At 52.3% G+C, this 19,075-nt stretch overlaps 1 protein-coding gene across 1 annotated transcript in view; it reads left to right on the top strand.

The window, feature by feature from the left end:
- Positions 1–19,075, top strand: part of IRF2 (interferon regulatory factor 2) — a 94,164-nt gene that overhangs the window by 40,512 nt on the left and 34,577 nt on the right. Inside the window, exons 3-6 of the mRNA XM_015569747.1 lie at positions 2,460–2,559; positions 3,551–3,727; positions 4,106–4,152; positions 12,893–13,010. Of these exons, the coding sequence (XP_015425233.1) occupies positions 2,460–2,559; positions 3,551–3,727; positions 4,106–4,152; positions 12,893–13,010 (442 nt within the window). The remainder of the gene's footprint in view (positions 1–2,459; positions 2,560–3,550; positions 3,728–4,105; positions 4,153–12,892; positions 13,011–19,075) is intronic.

The raw sequence follows: 19,075 nt of genomic DNA, 5'->3' as shown, positions 1-19,075 counted from the left end.
AGTGTGAGTGTGTGTGTGTGTGTGTGTACATCCGCCTGCATGCATGCAGATGCTTGAAAAGATCCAGTTGTGAGAATCAACTCTGTGTCTTATGAGATCGATATCAGATTGTGTCCCCACAGAACTCCTTTGACCTAGAAAAAAAAGAGCAAAAGCAAATTTTTTAAGGGCCCCTGCCGTGAAGCACAAACCTTTAAATTCTGGTTGTGCACTTGAGGAAACCTGTCCCTAAAGTCAGTTCATTTTCACTGCATTACGTGACTTCCTCTCGGATTTTCATCTACATGAAACGATAAAATCTCACTAGCCCCGCTCTGGCGACGGCCCTTTTGGAGATGGCTAACCTGAAATGCTGCAGTCATGGTGACGATACAGAACGAACAGAACGGGTTTACGAAAAGTCTCTCGCTTTCGGTTCTTCTTTATTTACTGAATTGTAAACACAGCAGAATTTCCCCCTTTAACAGCTTTTGGGGAACTCTCAAATGTCCTGACATACTCTCAGTTCAGGCTTGTGGAGAGCGGCTAGAGCAGCCGTGGGCAAACTACGGCCCGTGGGCCGAATCCGGCCCGTTTGAAATGAATAAAACTATAAAAAAAAAAAAAAAAAGACCGTACCCTTTTATGTAATGATGTTTACTTTGAATTATATTAGTTCACACAAACACTCCATCCATGCTTTTGTTCCGGCCCTCCGGTCCAGTTTAAGAACCCATTGTGGCCCTCGAGTCAAAAAGTTTGCCCACCCCTGGGCTACAGTGTTTGGACAGGTTCAAGCTTCAGACTAATGAGAAGGCACAGTCCTCTCATGGCCACGTGCAAGCCCCCGCTTGGAGGGCAGAGCCCTCCCAGTACAGTTATAGCCAACAGCTATGGTTGTGAGCTTGAACCGATGGTCCCAACACGTGGTCCCACGTGACTGAGTGGGCTTGATGGAGTTCAGGTGCATGTAGTTGAGTAGGCTCGAAACTCAGGAGAATGTTGTAAACACCTTGACCATGCCCTTACTCTGCCTCGTGGAATCTGGCTATAAAATAAAGACACGGCTTGTAGTCTGTGGTGCTGTCTCTCCATCAGAGAGGGCAGCGTCCCACCCAGACCCAGCTTTCTTATTTTGTCTGTCTTTTCTCCATTCTTCACCGCCCCCTCTCAGGGTCACAGAACCTGGCTGAGCTAGCGCGGCACATAAGGCGCCCTGGGGCTGAGTTTGCCATGGCCGTGCCGGAGCGCCATTCGCCACACAGACTTCGTAGTCGGTTCTGTGCAGAGGCACCGAGCCCTTTTGGGTCGGCGGACCCTTTCTATTTTCACTGTGAGACCAAAGTGGCGGAAGATCCCTACGGACATGCTCTTTCCTTCCCTGTGTGTCCTGTGGAGATCCCAGACCTGGGAATGATCAGAACTAGCCTAAGAACTTAAAAATGCATTTTCCTGCCTGGCTGGCATGGCTCCATAGTTGAGTGTCGACTTATGAACCAGGAGGTCACGGTTCGATTCCCCGTTAGGGCACATGCCCAGGTTTCAGGCTCCATCCCCAGTAGGGGGCGTGCAGGAGGCAGCCAATCAATGATTATCTCTAGTCATCGATGTTTCTGTCTCATTCTCCCTCTCTCTTCCTCTCTGAAATCCATAAAAATATATTTTAAAAAAGTACATTTTCCTGGGCTTCAGTGTCCATAGAATCCAAGTCAGCAGGTTCTCCTGTAAAACTGGAAATCTGCCGGTTGAACCAGGTTACATGTGTGGTTTTACAATGAGTGTGACTTTGTTTCCAAAGCACTAGTTTGTAGTCGTGTTTGCCGGGGTTGATGTAAGTGATTGTGAGTTGCCTCTCGGGCTGTAAGAGAGATGGAAAGGGTCCGATATAAGAATCTTAGGGAGGGACTTTGCTCCAAGAAAGGAGTGTCAGCTGTGGTCATCGAGCATCTGGAAGCTCCAGCCGGGCCATGCAGGGCGTAGACTCAGGCTGAGCCCCAGGCAGGATCCTCTGTGTCTGCTGCTCCTCCGGCCCATCGAGGCACTTGGTCCCGTGACAGTGGCTTCGTCCACCCGACTTTCGCAGCACCAGCGGGTCACTTTGGAGAGTTGCTTAGTTTTTAACTTACGGGGGCAGCTGGGGCCCCTCTTCACCAAATGATGGGAATAAATGATAAGAATAAAATAAGCCCGAGACGTTTTGGTCAGAGGCCGCTGTCTGTGGTTCTTTAAAGAAAACGGCACAGGTAATGCACATGGGCATCTCCCATGTCATCGCCTGTGACCTTGGAACAGGCCGCATTCCTGTTCTGCCAGGCCCTGCCTGGCCCTCAGTCTCACCCGGCAGGTGCTGAGGCAGGACCTGGGAAGTGGGATTTTACTGAGGATGCCCAGTGGGGAACCTTTCCAGCTGGAACTTCAGATGCCTCTACCACAGTGGCTGGAGCCCCGTGGCTGCAGTTCTTACTGGCTTCTCCTTTCAGGAAAAGAAGATCTTCCAGATCCCCTGGATGCACGCAGCGAGACACGGCTGGGATGTGGAGAAGGACGCGCCGCTTTTCAGGAACTGGGCCATCCACACAGGTAGCGATGCCCCGCATTGTTGGGGGGCGGGGGGCTATGTCGTTCTCATGCTTTCTCTTTTCTTGTAGTTGTGGTATAATTGACCAATAAAATTGTAAGACATTTAAAGTTATGATTTGAGATAGGTGATCCTCATAACACACACCTTTACTTTCTCCCATACTTACCTGTTAATTATTTGGGTTATTTTACTGGGAACATTTAAGGTCTGCTCTCTTAGCAAATTTCAGTTCTACCACAGTGTTTATTTTTGCTTTTTTTCTACACATATAAAATCTCCTGGATTATGGGCTCGTAAAGAAGGCTCTGGAAAACCTGTGACTTGCCCCCAGGCGCATCAAGGACACCGGATAGTGGGGGGAGGGCTGGGGGGGGGGGCACAAACCTCATCACTCAGAAGCGAGGCTCCGCCCATCCCACAGAAACTCGGTGCTTACATTTCCTCTAACATAGAATTCTGGTTGTGTTCCCCACATGTGTGCTGGGGTCATAAAGAACATATTTGTTCTGCAGCTATAAACTTGGATGGATTTATCTCCCTAAAAGGTAGCCAAGAATGTATTTATTTACAACAAGTAGGGGGCTATTTACAAGAATGGACTTTTAATACCTGACAGCCAGATGAAAAAGAGACACTCCGGTTACCTGTGCTCATTGGCCTCGCGGCCTCCCAGCCTTCTGTATCCCTTACACTGGTTCCCCATTCTACCGTTGCTATTTCTTCTCAAGCTGTTTGGTAAATTCAGGGTGACCAACTTGGACCAATTGGCCCGGACTGTCCAGATTTTAAAACAAAAATTCCCGCATCCCAAGAACCATCTCAGTCCCAGGCAAACCAGGGCATTGGCCACTGTCGGGATAGCCTGGGCTCAAAGGGTTGGTTCTCTGTGCTACTTGGTGGCTAGCAGTCCTGTGTTTCCAGACGTGTTTACTGTGTGAGACTTTCTCCCCCTCTTTTCCTCAACCTTAATTCTTCTGGCTATTTTGTTAGGAAAGCATCAACCAGGAGTAGACAAACCCGATCCAAAAACATGGAAGGCGAATTTCCGATGTGCCATGAACTCCTTGCCTGATATTGAAGAAGTCAAGGATAAAAGTATAAAGAAAGGAAATAACGCCTTCAGAGTATACCGGATGTTGCCCTTATCTGAGCGGCCTTCTAAAAAAGGTAGACACACACACTTGCTAATGCCGTGATCTCTTGATAGAGATTTATAGATTATAGCGGCTTTGGGATTTCCTTATTTCCACATCTGTAGTTCGCACTGTGGAGGGTAATCCTGCCCTTACCTGGCTGGGGGAATGACTCTCGGGTCACCAAAGGCAGGAAAGCATTTGGAATTTTGGCCGTGTACAGGTTAATGCGTGTACAGTTTAATGCGTGTTAAGATTAATGCATGTACAGGTTAACGTGTATAGGTTAACACGTGTATAGGTTAACACATGCACGGCTTCTAGGAGAGTTTTAGAAAGCGTTTAATTTAGGGGAGCTGTTTCTCTGTATGTTCTTCATGCATTAACCCCAAACTATTTTCTGTTGCCACAGGAAAGAAACCAAAGACAGAAAAGGAAGACAGAGTTAAGCACATCAAGGTAATCACTGGTTGCTCAGGAAGAAGGCTAAAGTTGTAAACGTATAAACGGTTCCTGTTCTGTCTCGTAAAAACCAATAACGTGACCTCTATGAAGTATTTGACCTTTGTTCTTTTGCACTGTGCGTGTTTTATGTGCTTTACACGTCTCGTCTTTGGCACAGACCCACTTGCAGACTCAGGTACACGTGTCCCTGCTTCATGCAGTTTCACTGAGAAATCTGTGAATGAAGTCACCAGTTTGCACAGAGCTGGCCAGTCTCAAGCCTCCCCCTGGTCCCCACACCATCGCCAGCTGGTTACCTAGTGTCAGCTAAGCTGCAGCAGCCAGCTACTGTCTGATAACCTGGAAGTACATTTCCAGGCTGTCAGATATATTTGAAGGTATATTAAATGTTAAATACTTGTATTAACGGTGTCACCTATGTTTTATAGATCTATTCCATGGAGGCCATTGGTGTGTGTGAGGGTGGGGGTGGGGGGCAGGGATGAGATCAAACGCTGTGTTGGTGTGGATCTCAGTAGCTCTTTCCTGCGCCACTGTGCAGCCAGCTCTCACCATCCCCACAGGTTCCCGTAGGGCTGTGTCTGTGTGGACAGTTTTTGGGAGGCTGTGCCTCTGCAGTCCCTGCAGTGGGGTCTCTGTGTGTAGGTTGGGGAGCCCTGTAACTAGCCAGGGGTAGTCATTATGCTGTGCAAAGCTGAGCATGAGCGTCAGCCGCTGGGCAGAGAGCAGGCAGCGCAGTGCCCGACCCCTGGGCCAGCAGAGGGGAGACCCCCTGGGTCGCTGCGCCCTGTTCGCAGATGAAGCTGGGGCATGAGAAAGCGGCGTGACGCGGACCCAGAGGCTGTGGGGCACGTGGCCAAGGTCACGGCGTTAGTTAGCACTGAACTTAAAGGAGATGCTGAGGATCCCGATGTCTAACCTAGAATTGCTGTCAAAGAAAAACAAACTGTCCAGACAAGTCACACTAGGAGGATAGATATTGAAAAGTAGACTTCAGATAGAAAGTCTGACGTGTGAAGGTAGCTAGGGTTGGAGGGAAAACGTAGGTAAATAGTTAACGTTTCAGCCATATGTACCTGTACAACGGAAAATAAACATTTTAGGCACAGTATTTTAATAGCCATATGTCCAGTTTCATTTTCAGTATTTTTAGCTTTTGCCTTATTTTAAATATAGCACAGTGTTAAGGACCAATTTTGTTTTAACTTTTTATTGCAGACACTTAAAGAAAAACACATAGGGAATGCACACTGCACACGAGGCAAAATTTTATACACACAGGAAGGAAACAAATGAGTAAAACTGACTCTGCACACCATCACCCCAATTTCAACATGAATCAGCTGATGGCCATTTGATTGCATTAGTTCCTCCACCCACTTCCCTACATCTGATGTAAAATTGCAGCTTTTCAGTCATTTTTTAAAAAAATATATTTTATTGTTTTTTTACAGAGAAGAAGGAGGAGGGATAGAGAGCTAGAAACATCGATGAGAGAGATCAATCAGCTGCCTCCTGCATGCCCCCCACTGGGGATGTGCCCGCAACCCAGGTACATGCCCTTGACCGGAATCGAACCTGGGACCCTTCAGTCCACAGGCCGACACTCTATCCGCTGAGCCAAACCGGTTCGGCTTCAGTCATTTTTGACCTCCATAATTTCATATTGGTTAGCTCAATATTTTGAAACAAATTCCAGACACTATCATTTCTTCCATGACTATTTCAGTCTATATCTTGAAAAGATAGGCAGTCTTTGAAGATGGGACGATATCATGACTGAATCTGAAAAAAGTAACAGCAATCCCCCGTATCGTCAAATATCTAGTCAGTACCCGGTTTCCAGCTGTCTCCTACGCATTGTCATTTGTGTACACCTGTTTACCTAAAACAGGACTCACATCAGGCCCACACGTTGTGGTTTTTGCATATGTCTCTTAAATGTTTTTTTTTTTAATTTATAGGCTGCCCCTACCTCACTTTTTAAAAACAATTAATTTTTTCCTTGCAATTGAAAAAAACCCAGCTATTAGTTGTTTCAAGTTTCCCATAGTTTGGGGTTTTTAAGGGCCTAGATTTTGATTAGTTTTGTTTAGTCAGAAAAGTCTAAGTTCCCCACAAATATGGGGGCGTGAAGAAGTTGCTATAATCACCAATATGACTAGATGCTATTTCCTGCTCTTTCACAGCATCTAGCTCAGTGCCTGGGACAGGACAGGTGATCAGTGTATATTTGATCACCGAACACACGCCTGAGTGTTCGCTGACCAAGTAGATGACGGGTGTGGGAGTGGGGGTTTTACATTAGAATGCAGATTCCATTTCACAGTTTCAGTTAATGGAGAAATAATAACCGAGTAGCAGATGCTCACTTTTCAACAAACTTTGATGAAACGTATCCCCCACACTCCACCGACTATCCAAAACCAACATGGGGGTTAGAAGATGCATTCTTGTTTACGTATCTCTAGGCAAGAAAGCAGCTTGCAGTGAAACCCTTGCACATACTTGATTAGGAGGCACACCCTCTGAGGGTTTCAGAAATGTGCATCTCAGAGTTGATGGCATGTGGTGCTCCCCTAAGTCCAGGACACCTGCAGTCACGTCGGCAATGGCCATGTCTCCCCACGGCCCCTCAGAGGAGCCAGTTGTGGAGGGCACAGCCCTGGGTGGGGCGTGGCCACATCAGCCCAGGAAAGAAGTGACAGGTCCACTGTCAGGTGCAGCCGTGCGGGTCAGGTTCCATCCCAGCCAAGGGTACGGTGTGAAATCTTCCTGTGACGAAGGTCTGGTCCCTCAGAGGGACACTGTTCCTTCCGTAGAAGGCAGGCGATTCGCTCTTGAGTTTCAGTCTGCATGCATCCGCCCTGCAGGCAGCCATGGGAAGGCCTCCCAAGTTCTATGGCCCGTGACCGTGAAAGCCCTAGCGTTCTCTACAGTTTCTGTAGAGTATGCCGAAGCTCACCCTGCGGGTCTCTGGAGGTGTGTCACCGAAGGACCTCATCCACACGGAGCTGGTCATGCGTTGCTTTCTGTTTTATGAGAGAGACTGAGCTCTGAGTGCACGTGTCCTGAGCACGTGCCCCTGGATAGGCCAGGTGGCCTTCCACCGAGAATGCTGGCTTGTGTGTCGTGATTAGGTATGAAGATCTGCGGTTAAGCCAGCCTGCCCCGTCTTCCTTCAGTTCAGGTGGATGGAGGCTTTAACCAGCCAAGGATGCTCGGAGCATGCGGGCCGGCTGTCAGAACCCTTCTGGGGTCACTCAGGCGGTTTAACTCCGTGTCACATGTTCTCAGCAAACAGCTTCCCCGGGACTGGGAGGCCCAGGCCCCTGGGCCACGCAGCAGGTGCAGAAACGTGCCTCCGTGTGCCCGACGGTCTCCTGGTGAGAAAACCCTGTGTGCTCAGTGAGCGTTCTCACTTGAGGGAGACCCACCGGCACAGAGGTAACTGTCTGTGTAAGGAAGTCAAACTAAGGAACACCGCAGTGAGTAGTACTAGGTTGTGCATATGTGTGTTTCAGAAATGTCACAACATCAGGATCGATGAGGACAGAGGTGACTAAAGCAGAGGCGTGGTAGCTGACGTGTTGGGGCCTCCACCAAGTGCTAGGCTCCCACTATCACCTCATTCAGTGCTCCCTGTGACGGCAGGTCATCTCCCTTTCGCACATGAGGAAGTGGAGGCACAGAGAGGTTGAGTAATTTTCCCGAGGTTGCACTGCTTCGTGGAGCTGGAGTTTTAATCCAAGTTAGTCCAAGCCCAGAACCCTCACTCAGGGCCTCCCCGCCTTCAGTGGCAGTGGGATTGGAGCCAGGCCTGGAGGTCACTCTCCATCACCCTCCAGCACCCGGGAGCATCACACACAAGGGCCTGGAGGGGAGGGCTGCGGTGTGGCCTTCCGTGGATGAGCCAGGAAACCTGCGCAGTTTGTGAGGGAACAATGGGAAACAGACAGGGAGGGGGAAAAAGGGAGGGATGAATACTTCCTGCCTCAGAGGATCGGTTGCAGATGAAAGATGGAAGCTTTGAAAGTCTAAAGTGCTTTGAACAAATGATTGTTAAAAAATACTTTGGACAGCTCTACTCCAACAAACTAGACAACCTGGAGGAAATGGACAAATTCCTAGAAAAATACAACATTCCAAAACTCAATCAGGAAGAATCTAAAAATCTCAACAGGCCAATAACTATGGAAGAAGTTGAAGCAGTCATCAAAAAGCTTCCATCAAACAAAAGCCCATATCCCTCATGAACATAGATGCCAAAATCCTCAACAAAATCTTAGCAAATCGGATCCAGCAGTACATCAGAAAGATCATACACCATGACCAAGTAGGATTTATCCCAGGGATGCAAGGATGGTACAATATCCGCAAATCAATAAACGGGATACATCACATAAACAAATTGAAAGAGAAAAACCACATGGTCATATCAATTGATGCAGAAAAAGCATTTGACAAAATTCAACACCCATTTTTGATGAAAGTCTAAAGTGCTTTGAGATCAAAGAATTGGTGTTAGGGTGGGAAATGGAATCTAGGAGGACCTCTGACTCACTGGGTGAGGAGCAGGCCTGCTCTGGGTGAGTTCTGAAGGAGAGAGACCTCTGGGTGGAAGTTACAGAAAGCGGGTGATGGTTTAGCAGAACTTTCCAGTAGAGCTGTTGGCTCTAACAGGTGAGCTGGTGAAAAACAGCATGTTCCGTGTCCCTGTCCCGGGCAAGACAGGCCGCATGACCACCTGTCAGGGCTGAGAGTAGAGCGATCCCTGCATTGACTGCAAGAGGTCTCGAGTTTGAAGCCTAATCACTTGGGTGCTGCTCAGAGCACAGTGTGAAAACTGGGGGTTCTACGGGGGGGGATCTAGTGAGTTCCTTGGGAGGATGTGGGGCAGGATGGAGTTGACACTGCAGGCAGGGGTTTCTCATGGCGCAGGAAGCGATGGGGAGGAGGGGCTGCAGTAGGAGGTTTAGCTGAAGGAGGTGCAGCCAGACTGGGGAGCAGGAGACAGTTCTCTGGAGAAGGGAGAAGTGCGGAGGGGAAGCCAGGAGTGGGTCCCAGGGGAGGCCCTGTGTTTCCAGCCCTCACGGGATTGTGGGAATGGCGTGTGTTTTGTGGAGGAGGGAGCGTTTAACTCTGAACGTGTGAGTTTGAAATGACAGCCTCTAGGCAGCCGTTGGGGGAAGTTGGGTCTGACAGGTGGAGAGCTCAGGTGGAGTTGGAGGGCAGATGCGGGTTGTGTACTTCAGGATGCCATCGGAGGCCCTGGAAATAGGTGCCTTCTCTAACGGAGGCGCCGTACGGGATAAAGACCGAGACCTAAGGAGAAGACGAGGAAAGTGAGCCCAGAGGAAAGGCCCGGGGGGCGTGGCGGGAGGAGGAGAATCAAGGTCTCCTTCCCAGGAGCGAAGGGAAGGACGAAGGGGTTTTAGGCCCGGGCAGGAGGCCTCCATCTGTTCACTAGAGCTCCTGTCCTGTGACCTCGCTGCAATGCGCACGCCCTGGGCTGCTTCATGAGGCCCAGCTGTCAGTTTTAAATGTGTGTTTTGGAGAGACCCAGAGATGCTTGTCCTTTTATCTTGGAGGAGATTGGCTTTGCACAGATGAACTTGGGGGTGGGGGTGGCATGAGGGTAGGAAATGGTCTTCAGGCCATTGTCTTTGGCCTCAGGGAGGGGACCTCTAGACAAGGGACTGGGGCACAGGGACGAAAGGGGATGGGAAGAGGAGGCTGTCAGGAGTCACCAGGCCAGGCAGGAGTGGGCACCACAGAGGCTGGGAGACACTGGGCACATCGTGGGCAAAGGCCGCTCACGCATGACCCGCAGGGTCTCTAGACATAGGCTCCATAGACAGCTGCACACCCCGTGTTTATTCGGGTTCCTTGCTTGAGAGAGAGAGAGAGTTAGAGTTAGAGTTTAGGTTTAGATACTCTCATTCCAATCTCTGAACTTTCGGCCGAGTGTAGTGAAGCTCCCTTTTGTCCTGCACCCGGGTGGAGTACGGGGTACACTTCACTGTACAGTTCACTGCGCTGTCCTCCCAGAGTGAATGTGCCAAGGGGATGGCCGCCCTGCAGACTGACGTGGACAGGCGATTCTGACGTGGGGACGGGAGGAGCCCAGCAGTCTGAGAACAGAGGCCCTCGGTCTCCATCACAGACGCGGTGCAAGGTGCAAGGCGGGGGCTGGAGGAGACGCTGGAAATGGCTCTGTCGGGGCTCTGCTGGGATTGGTGTGGACTCAGGGCTGATTGAGACAGGGAGCTCCTGGAGTCGGACCGTGTCGCCTGATCAAAGACCGAGTTCCGTTCCTGTGTCTCCACCGGATCTCGGAAAATTAGTGTCTGAGTCATAGTTTTCTCAAGTGCAAAGTGACAAAATATCACTTGCCACTAATCAAACTAGATCATGTGAAACACCCATCTTCGACAGAGAAATTAGAATGGTTTAGGTTTTTAAATATGTGCAAGTCTGACTGGCTCCTTACATTGATAAGAAACGTAGAAGATGAATGAGTGAAAAATAACTTGAGACAAAAGAAACTCATGGAAATGAGCAGTTCCTCCCAGGATTCCTGTGTTCTGTGGTTGCTTTTGAGAGAAGTGAGGAAGTGGGAGTGCCTGGAAGCGGGGCATGAGGGGCGGGGACATGCGGAGAGGGGCCACTGAGGAGCTGGGGGAAGGAAGGTGCCATCAGAAAGGTGGGCCCGTGCAGCAGGTGCTCACCGCCTCAGAGGCAGCTCAGGCCTCCCGTCGGGGGCCGGAGGGTAGTGTGAGGGAAGGGGACTTGAGGAAAGGCCACTGGATTGGGGTGAGCAGAGTTGTACCGGAGATTGGAGATAATAGCAAATATTTTTTAAATTAAAATATGTTTTATTGATTTTTTTAGAAAGAGAGGAAGGGAGAGGGATAGATAGAAACATCAATGATAGAGAAACATCCACCGACTGCCTCCCGCACACCTCCCTACAGGGGATCAAGCCCCCAACCCGGGCATGTGCCCTGACTGGGAATCAAACCTGTGACTCTTGGTTCATAGGTCAACGCTCAACCACTGGGCCACACCAGCCGGGTGCGAATATTGTTTAAATCCGTGCCAGATGCGTGTTTATCTCACTTGGTCCTCCCTCGTCTTTATGACACGGGCCGTTCTCAGTGTAGCGCTGCCCTCCATCCCTCAGAGAGGCTTCAGGAGGTGAAGTCCAGCGGCTAGTGAGAGGCGGAGGCTGGCTTTGACCCCCGTCTGTGTGGCTGCAGAGCCGGGCCTGTCTTTCCCTGCCCCCAAGCCCCGGGAGTCAGAGCGATTCCTTGGGTGGGATAGCAGCAGGCCGCAGGCTACTGGGGCACAGGCACTTGTCCAGACGCTTGGTGTAAGGAAGAGCTGAGATGGTGACGCAAGTGACCGACAAGTGAGATTTCCCCAGGAAGGACAGACTTCTTACTTGGAACGTGTAGAAGCGGGGTAGATGCACGAGGCTGCCAGAGAACAGGGTGACGGCTCTGCCCCGCAAGGCTGTCTGGACCCTCCTTATGCCCACCCCTCTTGGTACATCTGGTCAACCATGCAGTGTGATTTCTCCTTTAGAGCTGAGCTGTACAGTGAAGTGATGTCTTCGCAGGTGTAGGTGCTGTGGTAGGCGTTTCCAGGTGGCATCATGGAGGAGGAGACCATTTCCCCTCCCTCCCTAAGTGGCTTCCCTAAGTCACTTTGTGTGTGTGTGTGTGTGTCGGGGGTGCAGGGGGAATGTGTGTTCATCATTGATTCCAAGTAGTGCATAAATAAGGTGATAAGAACTTAGAGGCGTGGACTTTTCACAGCACAGTCCTGCCGACGTCCCGGCCTGCTCCCAGCCTGTGTTCCTCCTGCCCCGCCACCCTCCTCTCCATTTGGGATTCCCAGAGCAGTTGTCCGTGTGGCATTTTTTTGGTCTGGCTCGATTGCTGTCACAGACACACGTGCAGTCTCGCTGTGGGGGGACCTCTCCCATCACAGTGCTGAGTCACTGTGTCCCTCAGGCGGCTCCCCGGTGGCTGGGCTCTGGGGTTGGGGGTGGGGTACTGGTGGCAGGAAGAAGGCAGGCCTGAGGAGTGACCCTGAGGAGGAGGAAATGGTCTCATTGTTTCACTCGCAGAAAACGTGTGGCTCCCGGGCTGCACAGGACACCCAGGCACCTGGACTCATGTCTCTGAAGCTGTGGGTGTGGGCTGCTCGATGGACTTGAGCGGGAGGGAGGCCCTGGCTGGGAGTCTGGCCCCCACCCCAGGGCAGGAAGCTCAGTGGCCAGAGTCCAGGGCAGACCTTATCTGGAAGAATTCACCCACAGGGTTCCTGTCCCTGAGCCATGATTGAGGTGGTTTCCTCAGAAAGGGAGGGAGAGCTTTTCCTCAGAAATCATAAAAGGGGTGGCATGATCCCTCCCGGTGCCCACGCACGCCCTCGGGGAAGCAAGAGCGGGATCTAGGCACGAGGTGCCGGACGCAGGCCTGGCGCAGCTCCTTAGCCTAGACTGTGGCTGCAGGTGGACGTGTGGCAGAATGCAGGCACCACGTGGGACCACTTCCTCCGAGGAGGAACCTGGGCAGAATTGGGTGGCTTAGGCTCCAGGCTGACGGGGGAGTAAGGGAGTGAATGACCCAGCTTGAAAGAAAGTGACGGAGGGTAGAAGTGAAGCTGAGGAGAGGGAGGGAAAGGAAGTGTTCTCAATTCTGTTTTCTTTTCTTCTTCCTAGCAAGAACCAGTTGAGTCATCTTTGGGGCTTAGTAATGGAGTAAGTGATCTTTCTCCTGAGTACGCGGTCCTGGCTTCAGCTATAAAAAATGAAGTGGATAGTACGGTGAACATCATAGGTAAACTGTTTTTGACATCTCCCTTCTTATACACACGAGCAGCCCGCTGGGGTCCGACACTGGTTAACCGTGATTTGAAATAACACAGTCAGCGGGAGGGGGTCTTAGAACCGTCTCACCCTGCGAGTTCCGGCCCCCAGATTTCAGGGCTGAAAAATAAAGGTGTTTGAGGAGCAGATAAAGGGACTCCGATGGTCCAGCCTTGAGGAACTAGGCCGAGAGGGACTTCCCAGGAGGGCCCAAGGAGATGCGAGGGTTTCATCACCTCAGTGGCTAATGATTAGCAAGTCGCGGTCTTTCAGTAATATCTCAGGTGGACAGTTACTCATTTAACTTGGAACCGGGAGAGGGGGACTGTCCCCTCCGCACCTGCTCCCAGAGGAAATGCCACACGGTGGCCACGCCCATCTTACAGACTGAGAAACGGAGGCACAGAGACGTGGTGCCAAAGGGCGCACGGGGGTCCCACAAGGAGTTTTGAGACGCGGTTCCACGAGCAGGAAGTAGCCTGGGGAACAGGGCAGCCCAGCCCCTAGTTTCGCAGGAGGCAGTAAACAAAGCCACACATAACGAAGGCTGCAAAGGGAAAGGATGGGGCGAGCGAGAGCCAGGGGCTGATGAAGGCTGGAGGCCTCTCCAAGGAGTGGTGTGTCCCCTGCAGCCGTGAGGGGGGCAGTGTGAGGGGCAGGGGGAGGGCCAGTGTGACTCAGCAGAGTGAGCAGCCTGTGGGTCCCTGGGACGGGGGGCGGGGCAGGTCACGGAGCCTTTGCAGGCCATGGGAAGGAAGTCGGCATTTAGTTCCAGAATGCTGAAGGGTGTGTTTAAAAATACATATATTTTTAAATTCAAGTCTAACAGTAAAATGCATACATGTTGACATACAAACACACTGTGGACACCACTTGGAGGCTCCTAGGCGGGAGGGTGAATTACATCCCCATGAGCATCCCGCCCGCGAGATGCTGCCAGGAATGGGTGGCGGGGGGCTCTGCCCCACGGTGAGGCCCAGCTCCAGCCCAGCACCCAGTCGCCACCCTTGGGTACCTTTTGGTCCACTCACCTGTGCTCCGGGCGGTAGCCCGCGTGATGCTGGTAAGAACCAGAGATCAGGGCACGGAGCAAGCCTTCCGCCCGGGCTCCTTCACGTCTGCTTCCCAGTGGGGTACGGATGGGAGGCCGCAGCCACTGCAGCCCTTGTGTCCTGCAGTTTGGGGGTTTGGGGAGTGGACCACATACCCGGGTTGTCCCTTGCATGTGGAAGTCTTTGGGGGAATGCAGATGGAGGGACCAGACAGCGTTGAGTGCAGGCGGTGTCTCAGGGCAGGCCTGGCCTTGCCTCCTCCGGGTGCTCACGCTCCACGGGGCACTTCTGCGTGGAGCCAGTTTTTCCTGAGCTGAGAGAGGTCATCAAGATTGAGCGTCTGGTCACTGCCCCTCCCTCCTGGCCCTTAGTCCTGAGGCCCCATGCTGCTGCACCCCTCTCAGGGCGGCAGTGGGCTTTTATTTATTTTGCCCGAGTCTCAGTGTGTAACTTCTCGGTCAGGGGATAGCTCGTTGCCCCGCTGCAGTGGTGCCATGTGCACTTGGTACCAACGTAATGAGTCAGTACTTCGGGGCCGAGGTGAGTGTGGTTAGCGATCACCTGTTGCCTTACGTGATTCTCTTTCTTGGCTTAATAATAAAATAACGATGGCAGCAAAATGAGTTTGAATATCTCTCTCTGTAGCGGGTGGCCGTGGTGAAGGTACATGATTATAAGTAAAGTGGGGCCATTTGCGTAGTGGGAAGGGTGGGCAATGTGTGGTCACTGCTAACAGGACACTGCTTCGATTGTTAACCCTTCCCTTCCCGGGGCGCCTGTCCACACGCTCCCCTGTGACCACTCATCGGCCACCCTGTCTTTGTGATTTGTGGAGAGAGAGGGGAACACCAGGACCCTGATCCCAGGCCACTGGGATGGGAGGCTCCTTAAAAACGCTTTCTTTCACATGACACTGTTTCTGGCTTCCAGTTCATTTGTTTCTAAACCTAGGGCTCCTTTCAGTTTTGTAATTAGGCACCAAGATGAGAGCATCAGGGTGCCTTCACCCCGCTTTTATGAGCATATGTCTATACGGTGGGAAGGGAAGTGAGCAGTTAATGCGGCAGACTCCTTCACGGAGTCCGCGGGCTCCGGGCTGGGCAGTGGCTGAATCATTAACTTCATCCGGTGGCTGCCAGCACCCAGCACGTTGTATCTGGACAGGATGGCTGTTTTGTAAGCGAATCCCTAAGAGTGTAAAAGGCAAAGTGCACTGTTGCCCTGACAAGTGATCTCTTGCTTGATTGCTAGGTTTTACTTTAATTCTTGCCACAAATCATAGCAGGAAAACACATGCACACATGCACAGGTGCACACACGCACAGACGCACATGCACACACATGCACAGTCACGCGTGCACACATGAATAGGTATACATGAACAGACGCCCATGCACGCACATGCATACAGGCACACACGCACGCACTCGCAGTTGTCAGCAGGCTGTACTCTGGGTTTGCCTTCTAGCCTGTGACAGCCGAATGCTCTTTCCCGTCTGGTTGGCGGTGCACACCAAGAAGGCGTGTGCGTCTCCATGTCTAAGACCTGTCTCCTAGCGTTCCCTCTCCCCTCGTGGTTAAAGGCCCAGGTTAGCACCGCCAGCGACCTGCCCAGCTTTCCCTTCCAGGAGAGGAGAAAGCACGCCCGGCTTTTCTTTTTGCTTGTCGTTGGCATGACATTGTCCTGTGTGTGCAGCAGCTTCTGCTTTTGGGGAGCGGAGGAAGCTGCAGCCTGTTGGACTGTTCTGACTGTGCCCGCTGGCGCCGTGCCCGGGCCACAGAGGGTTGGCTGAGCTGCACTGAAGTGGGTCTGGTCTCGGGCAGGTGCAGGAGCGGGCAGGTGCGGGGGTTGTCTGACGCCCCGCCCAGGCAGTGTTTACAGCCCCATTGTGTTTCTTGATAAAAGGCTGCCCCACCCTTTCAATGAGCAAAGGTTGTTGGGGAACTGGGAGGCCATTCCTCGCCCTGAAGTGAACCGACCAGTCCTAAGTGACTAGACCACAGAAATCAGGAAACAGTGTAATTTGGCAGCCCCAGATGCACCTTATAGAATGTCCTTTTTTGTTTTTTTGTAATGGCTTCCAAATTTGACTAACTTTAAAGTAGACTCTGGGTAGCTTTTTAGGCAGGCTTGGATACTCAGGTGTCCACAGGGAGGACTGAGTTTGCAGAGAGGAGCTTCCGCACTTACAGGCCCGAGTGCCCCCACTCCCCCACCCCGAAGGCCCTGGCACCAGGACTCACAGTGACTGGAGGGCGGCTGAGGGGACGCTCGGCTATGGCACTATGTCTTCATCTTTCCCGGCTCCATTGTTCCCCGGTTTTGACATTTTTCCTGGGGCTTCAGATACAAACCATTCCACTTACAAGATAAGTAGTAGCTTTAGGTGGATCTTTAGGTGGGCGGCACCACCTCCCACGTGGAGGCGAGAAGGTCTCCCATGCTGCTTGCGGAGGGCTGTGCCCCATGGCTGCTCCTGGGCGGGCCGAGCTCTCACCCCCCAGGAGTGGGGCCAGAGACAAGGCACCCACGTTTACCAGGACCCCCAGAAAACTCAGCTCAGTATGAACCCATGTGCGGTGTGCACCGGGAAGCCCCCCTGTCCCCAGACGCAGGACCGGGAGCTGCGGGCCGTCCTCAGCCTGGCACAGAGGTGACTGCCCGGGACACGCTCTGTCACCACCACGCTGGGAGACGGGCAGTGGGTTTTGGCTGTCATTTTTTTAACCTTAAAATTATTATTTACCCAAGAAACCTGCCATCTCTATGAGGCTACATAACAGTCCCTCCTTCCCTCTCCCTCGCTGCTTCCTCATGAACTTAACGATGAAATCCTCCCGCCTCCCACATCCTAGGTCTCAATTACCCTTCTTTCTTTTTCTTTTTTAAAAAAATACTTCTATTGATTACAGAGAGGAAGGGAGAGAAGGATAAAAAAATCAGTGATGAGAGAGAATCATTGATTGGCTGCCTCCTGCAGGGGGGAACTGAGCCCGCAACCCGGCGGTGTGCCCTTGACCCGAATCGAACCCGGGACCCTTCAGTTCGCAGGCTAAGGCGCTCTCCACTAAGCTAAACCAGCTAGGGCCCTTCTTTCTACTTCTGCTGCTCCTCCCAGTCACCTCCTCATTCATTCTGTCCCCTCCCCATTCATTCTCCACACAGCGATTTTTTAAAAATGCCCGTCTCCCCAGGTCACCATTGCCTGGAGGACAGTGACCGGTAGTCTCCCTTGTGGCCCAGCGTCCTGGTCCCTGCCCGACTCCGCAGAACCTGTTGGACTCCCACGTGCAGTGGGGAGAGAGCGAGGCTGGCTGTGCGCTTGCTGTTGTGGGCAGCTGCTCAGGCACAGTGGACACAGTATCGGCAGGCCCAGTGTGGGCCCGGACTCCTGACCCTGAAGACCTGCTGGTGCCCTGCTCTGAGTTGTGCTGGGACACTGATGTGTGTGATGCTGTTTTCTTGGGAGGGGGGGATATCCATGGTGCCGTCACCTCTTGCCTCCCAGCCCCTGATGGGGCGTGGCTGTCGGGCAGCCTGCCCTGCAAGGACGCAGCTCCCTTCTCTATGACCCGCCCCATAGACGGTCTCTCCCACCATGGCTCTGGGGCTGCTAGACCAAACCATGACCATGTTCTTACTGTTTTAAAAGTACGCCAGATTAGAAGTTAAACACGTGGTTTCCAGACCTGGCTCTGCGGTCCTTTATTTACCGTGTGGTCTCCGGCAAGCTCCCTAACCTCGCTGGGACTCCGTTTCCTCATCCCTCATCTATAAAACGGAAATAAGGTACTGACCCCGCCCAAGCCAGATCCCGCCCTAGTGGACAGAGCACCAGCCCGCAGACTGAAGGGTCCCGCACTCGATTCCAGTCCAGGGCACACAGCTGGGTTGCAGGCATATCCCTGGCCCCAGTTGGGGCACAAGTCGGAGGCAAGCACTCATGTCTCTCTCACATCGGTATTTCCCTCCCTCTGTCTCTTCCCCTCCCTTCCACTCTAAGTCAATGGAAAAATATCCTCGGGTGAAGATGGACAAATGAAAACAACAGTACTGATCCTGCCTACCTCCCAGGCACGAGGATCGAATGGGAGCGGGGAAATCATGGGATGGTTGTAAGGTGGTAAAACACCTCAATGATGAGGACTGTGATATCAAAATACATTCACACACATCGGAGTCGGGAAGGAGGCCCCCTCCGTGCTGCAGGATCAGGCTGATGGTAACAGTTAAATGCAGACCTCAGGTCGGGCCGAGGCCCCCCACTACCCCCCCAGCACCCTGTGGGCGGCTGACTACATGCCGCCCAGGGAGCTTCATCCTCGACCCTGCAGCTACCAGGCGACGCTGGCGATGTTCCCAGCCTCTCTGGGTTTCAGCTGCTTTCGGCTGTTAAGCAGTAGGGACCCACCCACCTTCCAAGACCTCTCAGCTTCCGACAGTCTCTCTCCGAGGCGTGGGGGCCCTCCTTTCTCCGGTGGAGCCCTGCACTGAGTCAACAATTGTTAATAAAGCCAGACTGACCTTTTAAGGCATGAAACCGGTTCGTCAGGAGCCAGCCATGAATAATATTGTTGTAATTCTCAGCACCGGGTCCAGAGGGAATTGCATTCCTGTGGGCGGCTCTTTCCTCACGTGCTGACCTTCATAAGCCGGGGAAGCCCAGTGGGTTTCGAGCTCCTCCAGCCCTTGGAGACTGTCTTTGCCCCCGACACAGGACAGTGAAAAGCAGTTTCATTATTGACTATGAGCCCGGAGGGAGGCGTCTCATGAGGTGAGAACCGCATGCCTTTGACCTGAGAGGGGCTTAGAAAGCTGTGCAGCACGCGGGTGAGCTCGGGGTCAGGGGACGCTGAGTTTGAATCCTGGTTGTGCCACTTAACTCTGTCTGACGGTGAATTGGTTACTTAGCCCTCCGGGATGTCTGGCCTCCCGTCTAAATGAGGATGAGAGCTGTACTTCCTGTGGGGGGTAGGGTCCCGT

This window comes from Myotis davidii, unplaced genomic scaffold, assembly GCF_000327345.1.
Source record: "Myotis davidii unplaced genomic scaffold, ASM32734v1 scaffold184, whole genome shotgun sequence".
Lineage (NCBI taxonomy): Eukaryota > Metazoa > Chordata > Mammalia > Chiroptera > Vespertilionidae > Myotis > Myotis davidii.
The sequence above is the reverse complement of the archived record's forward strand: the minus strand, read 5'-3'. Positions and strand labels throughout refer to the sequence as shown.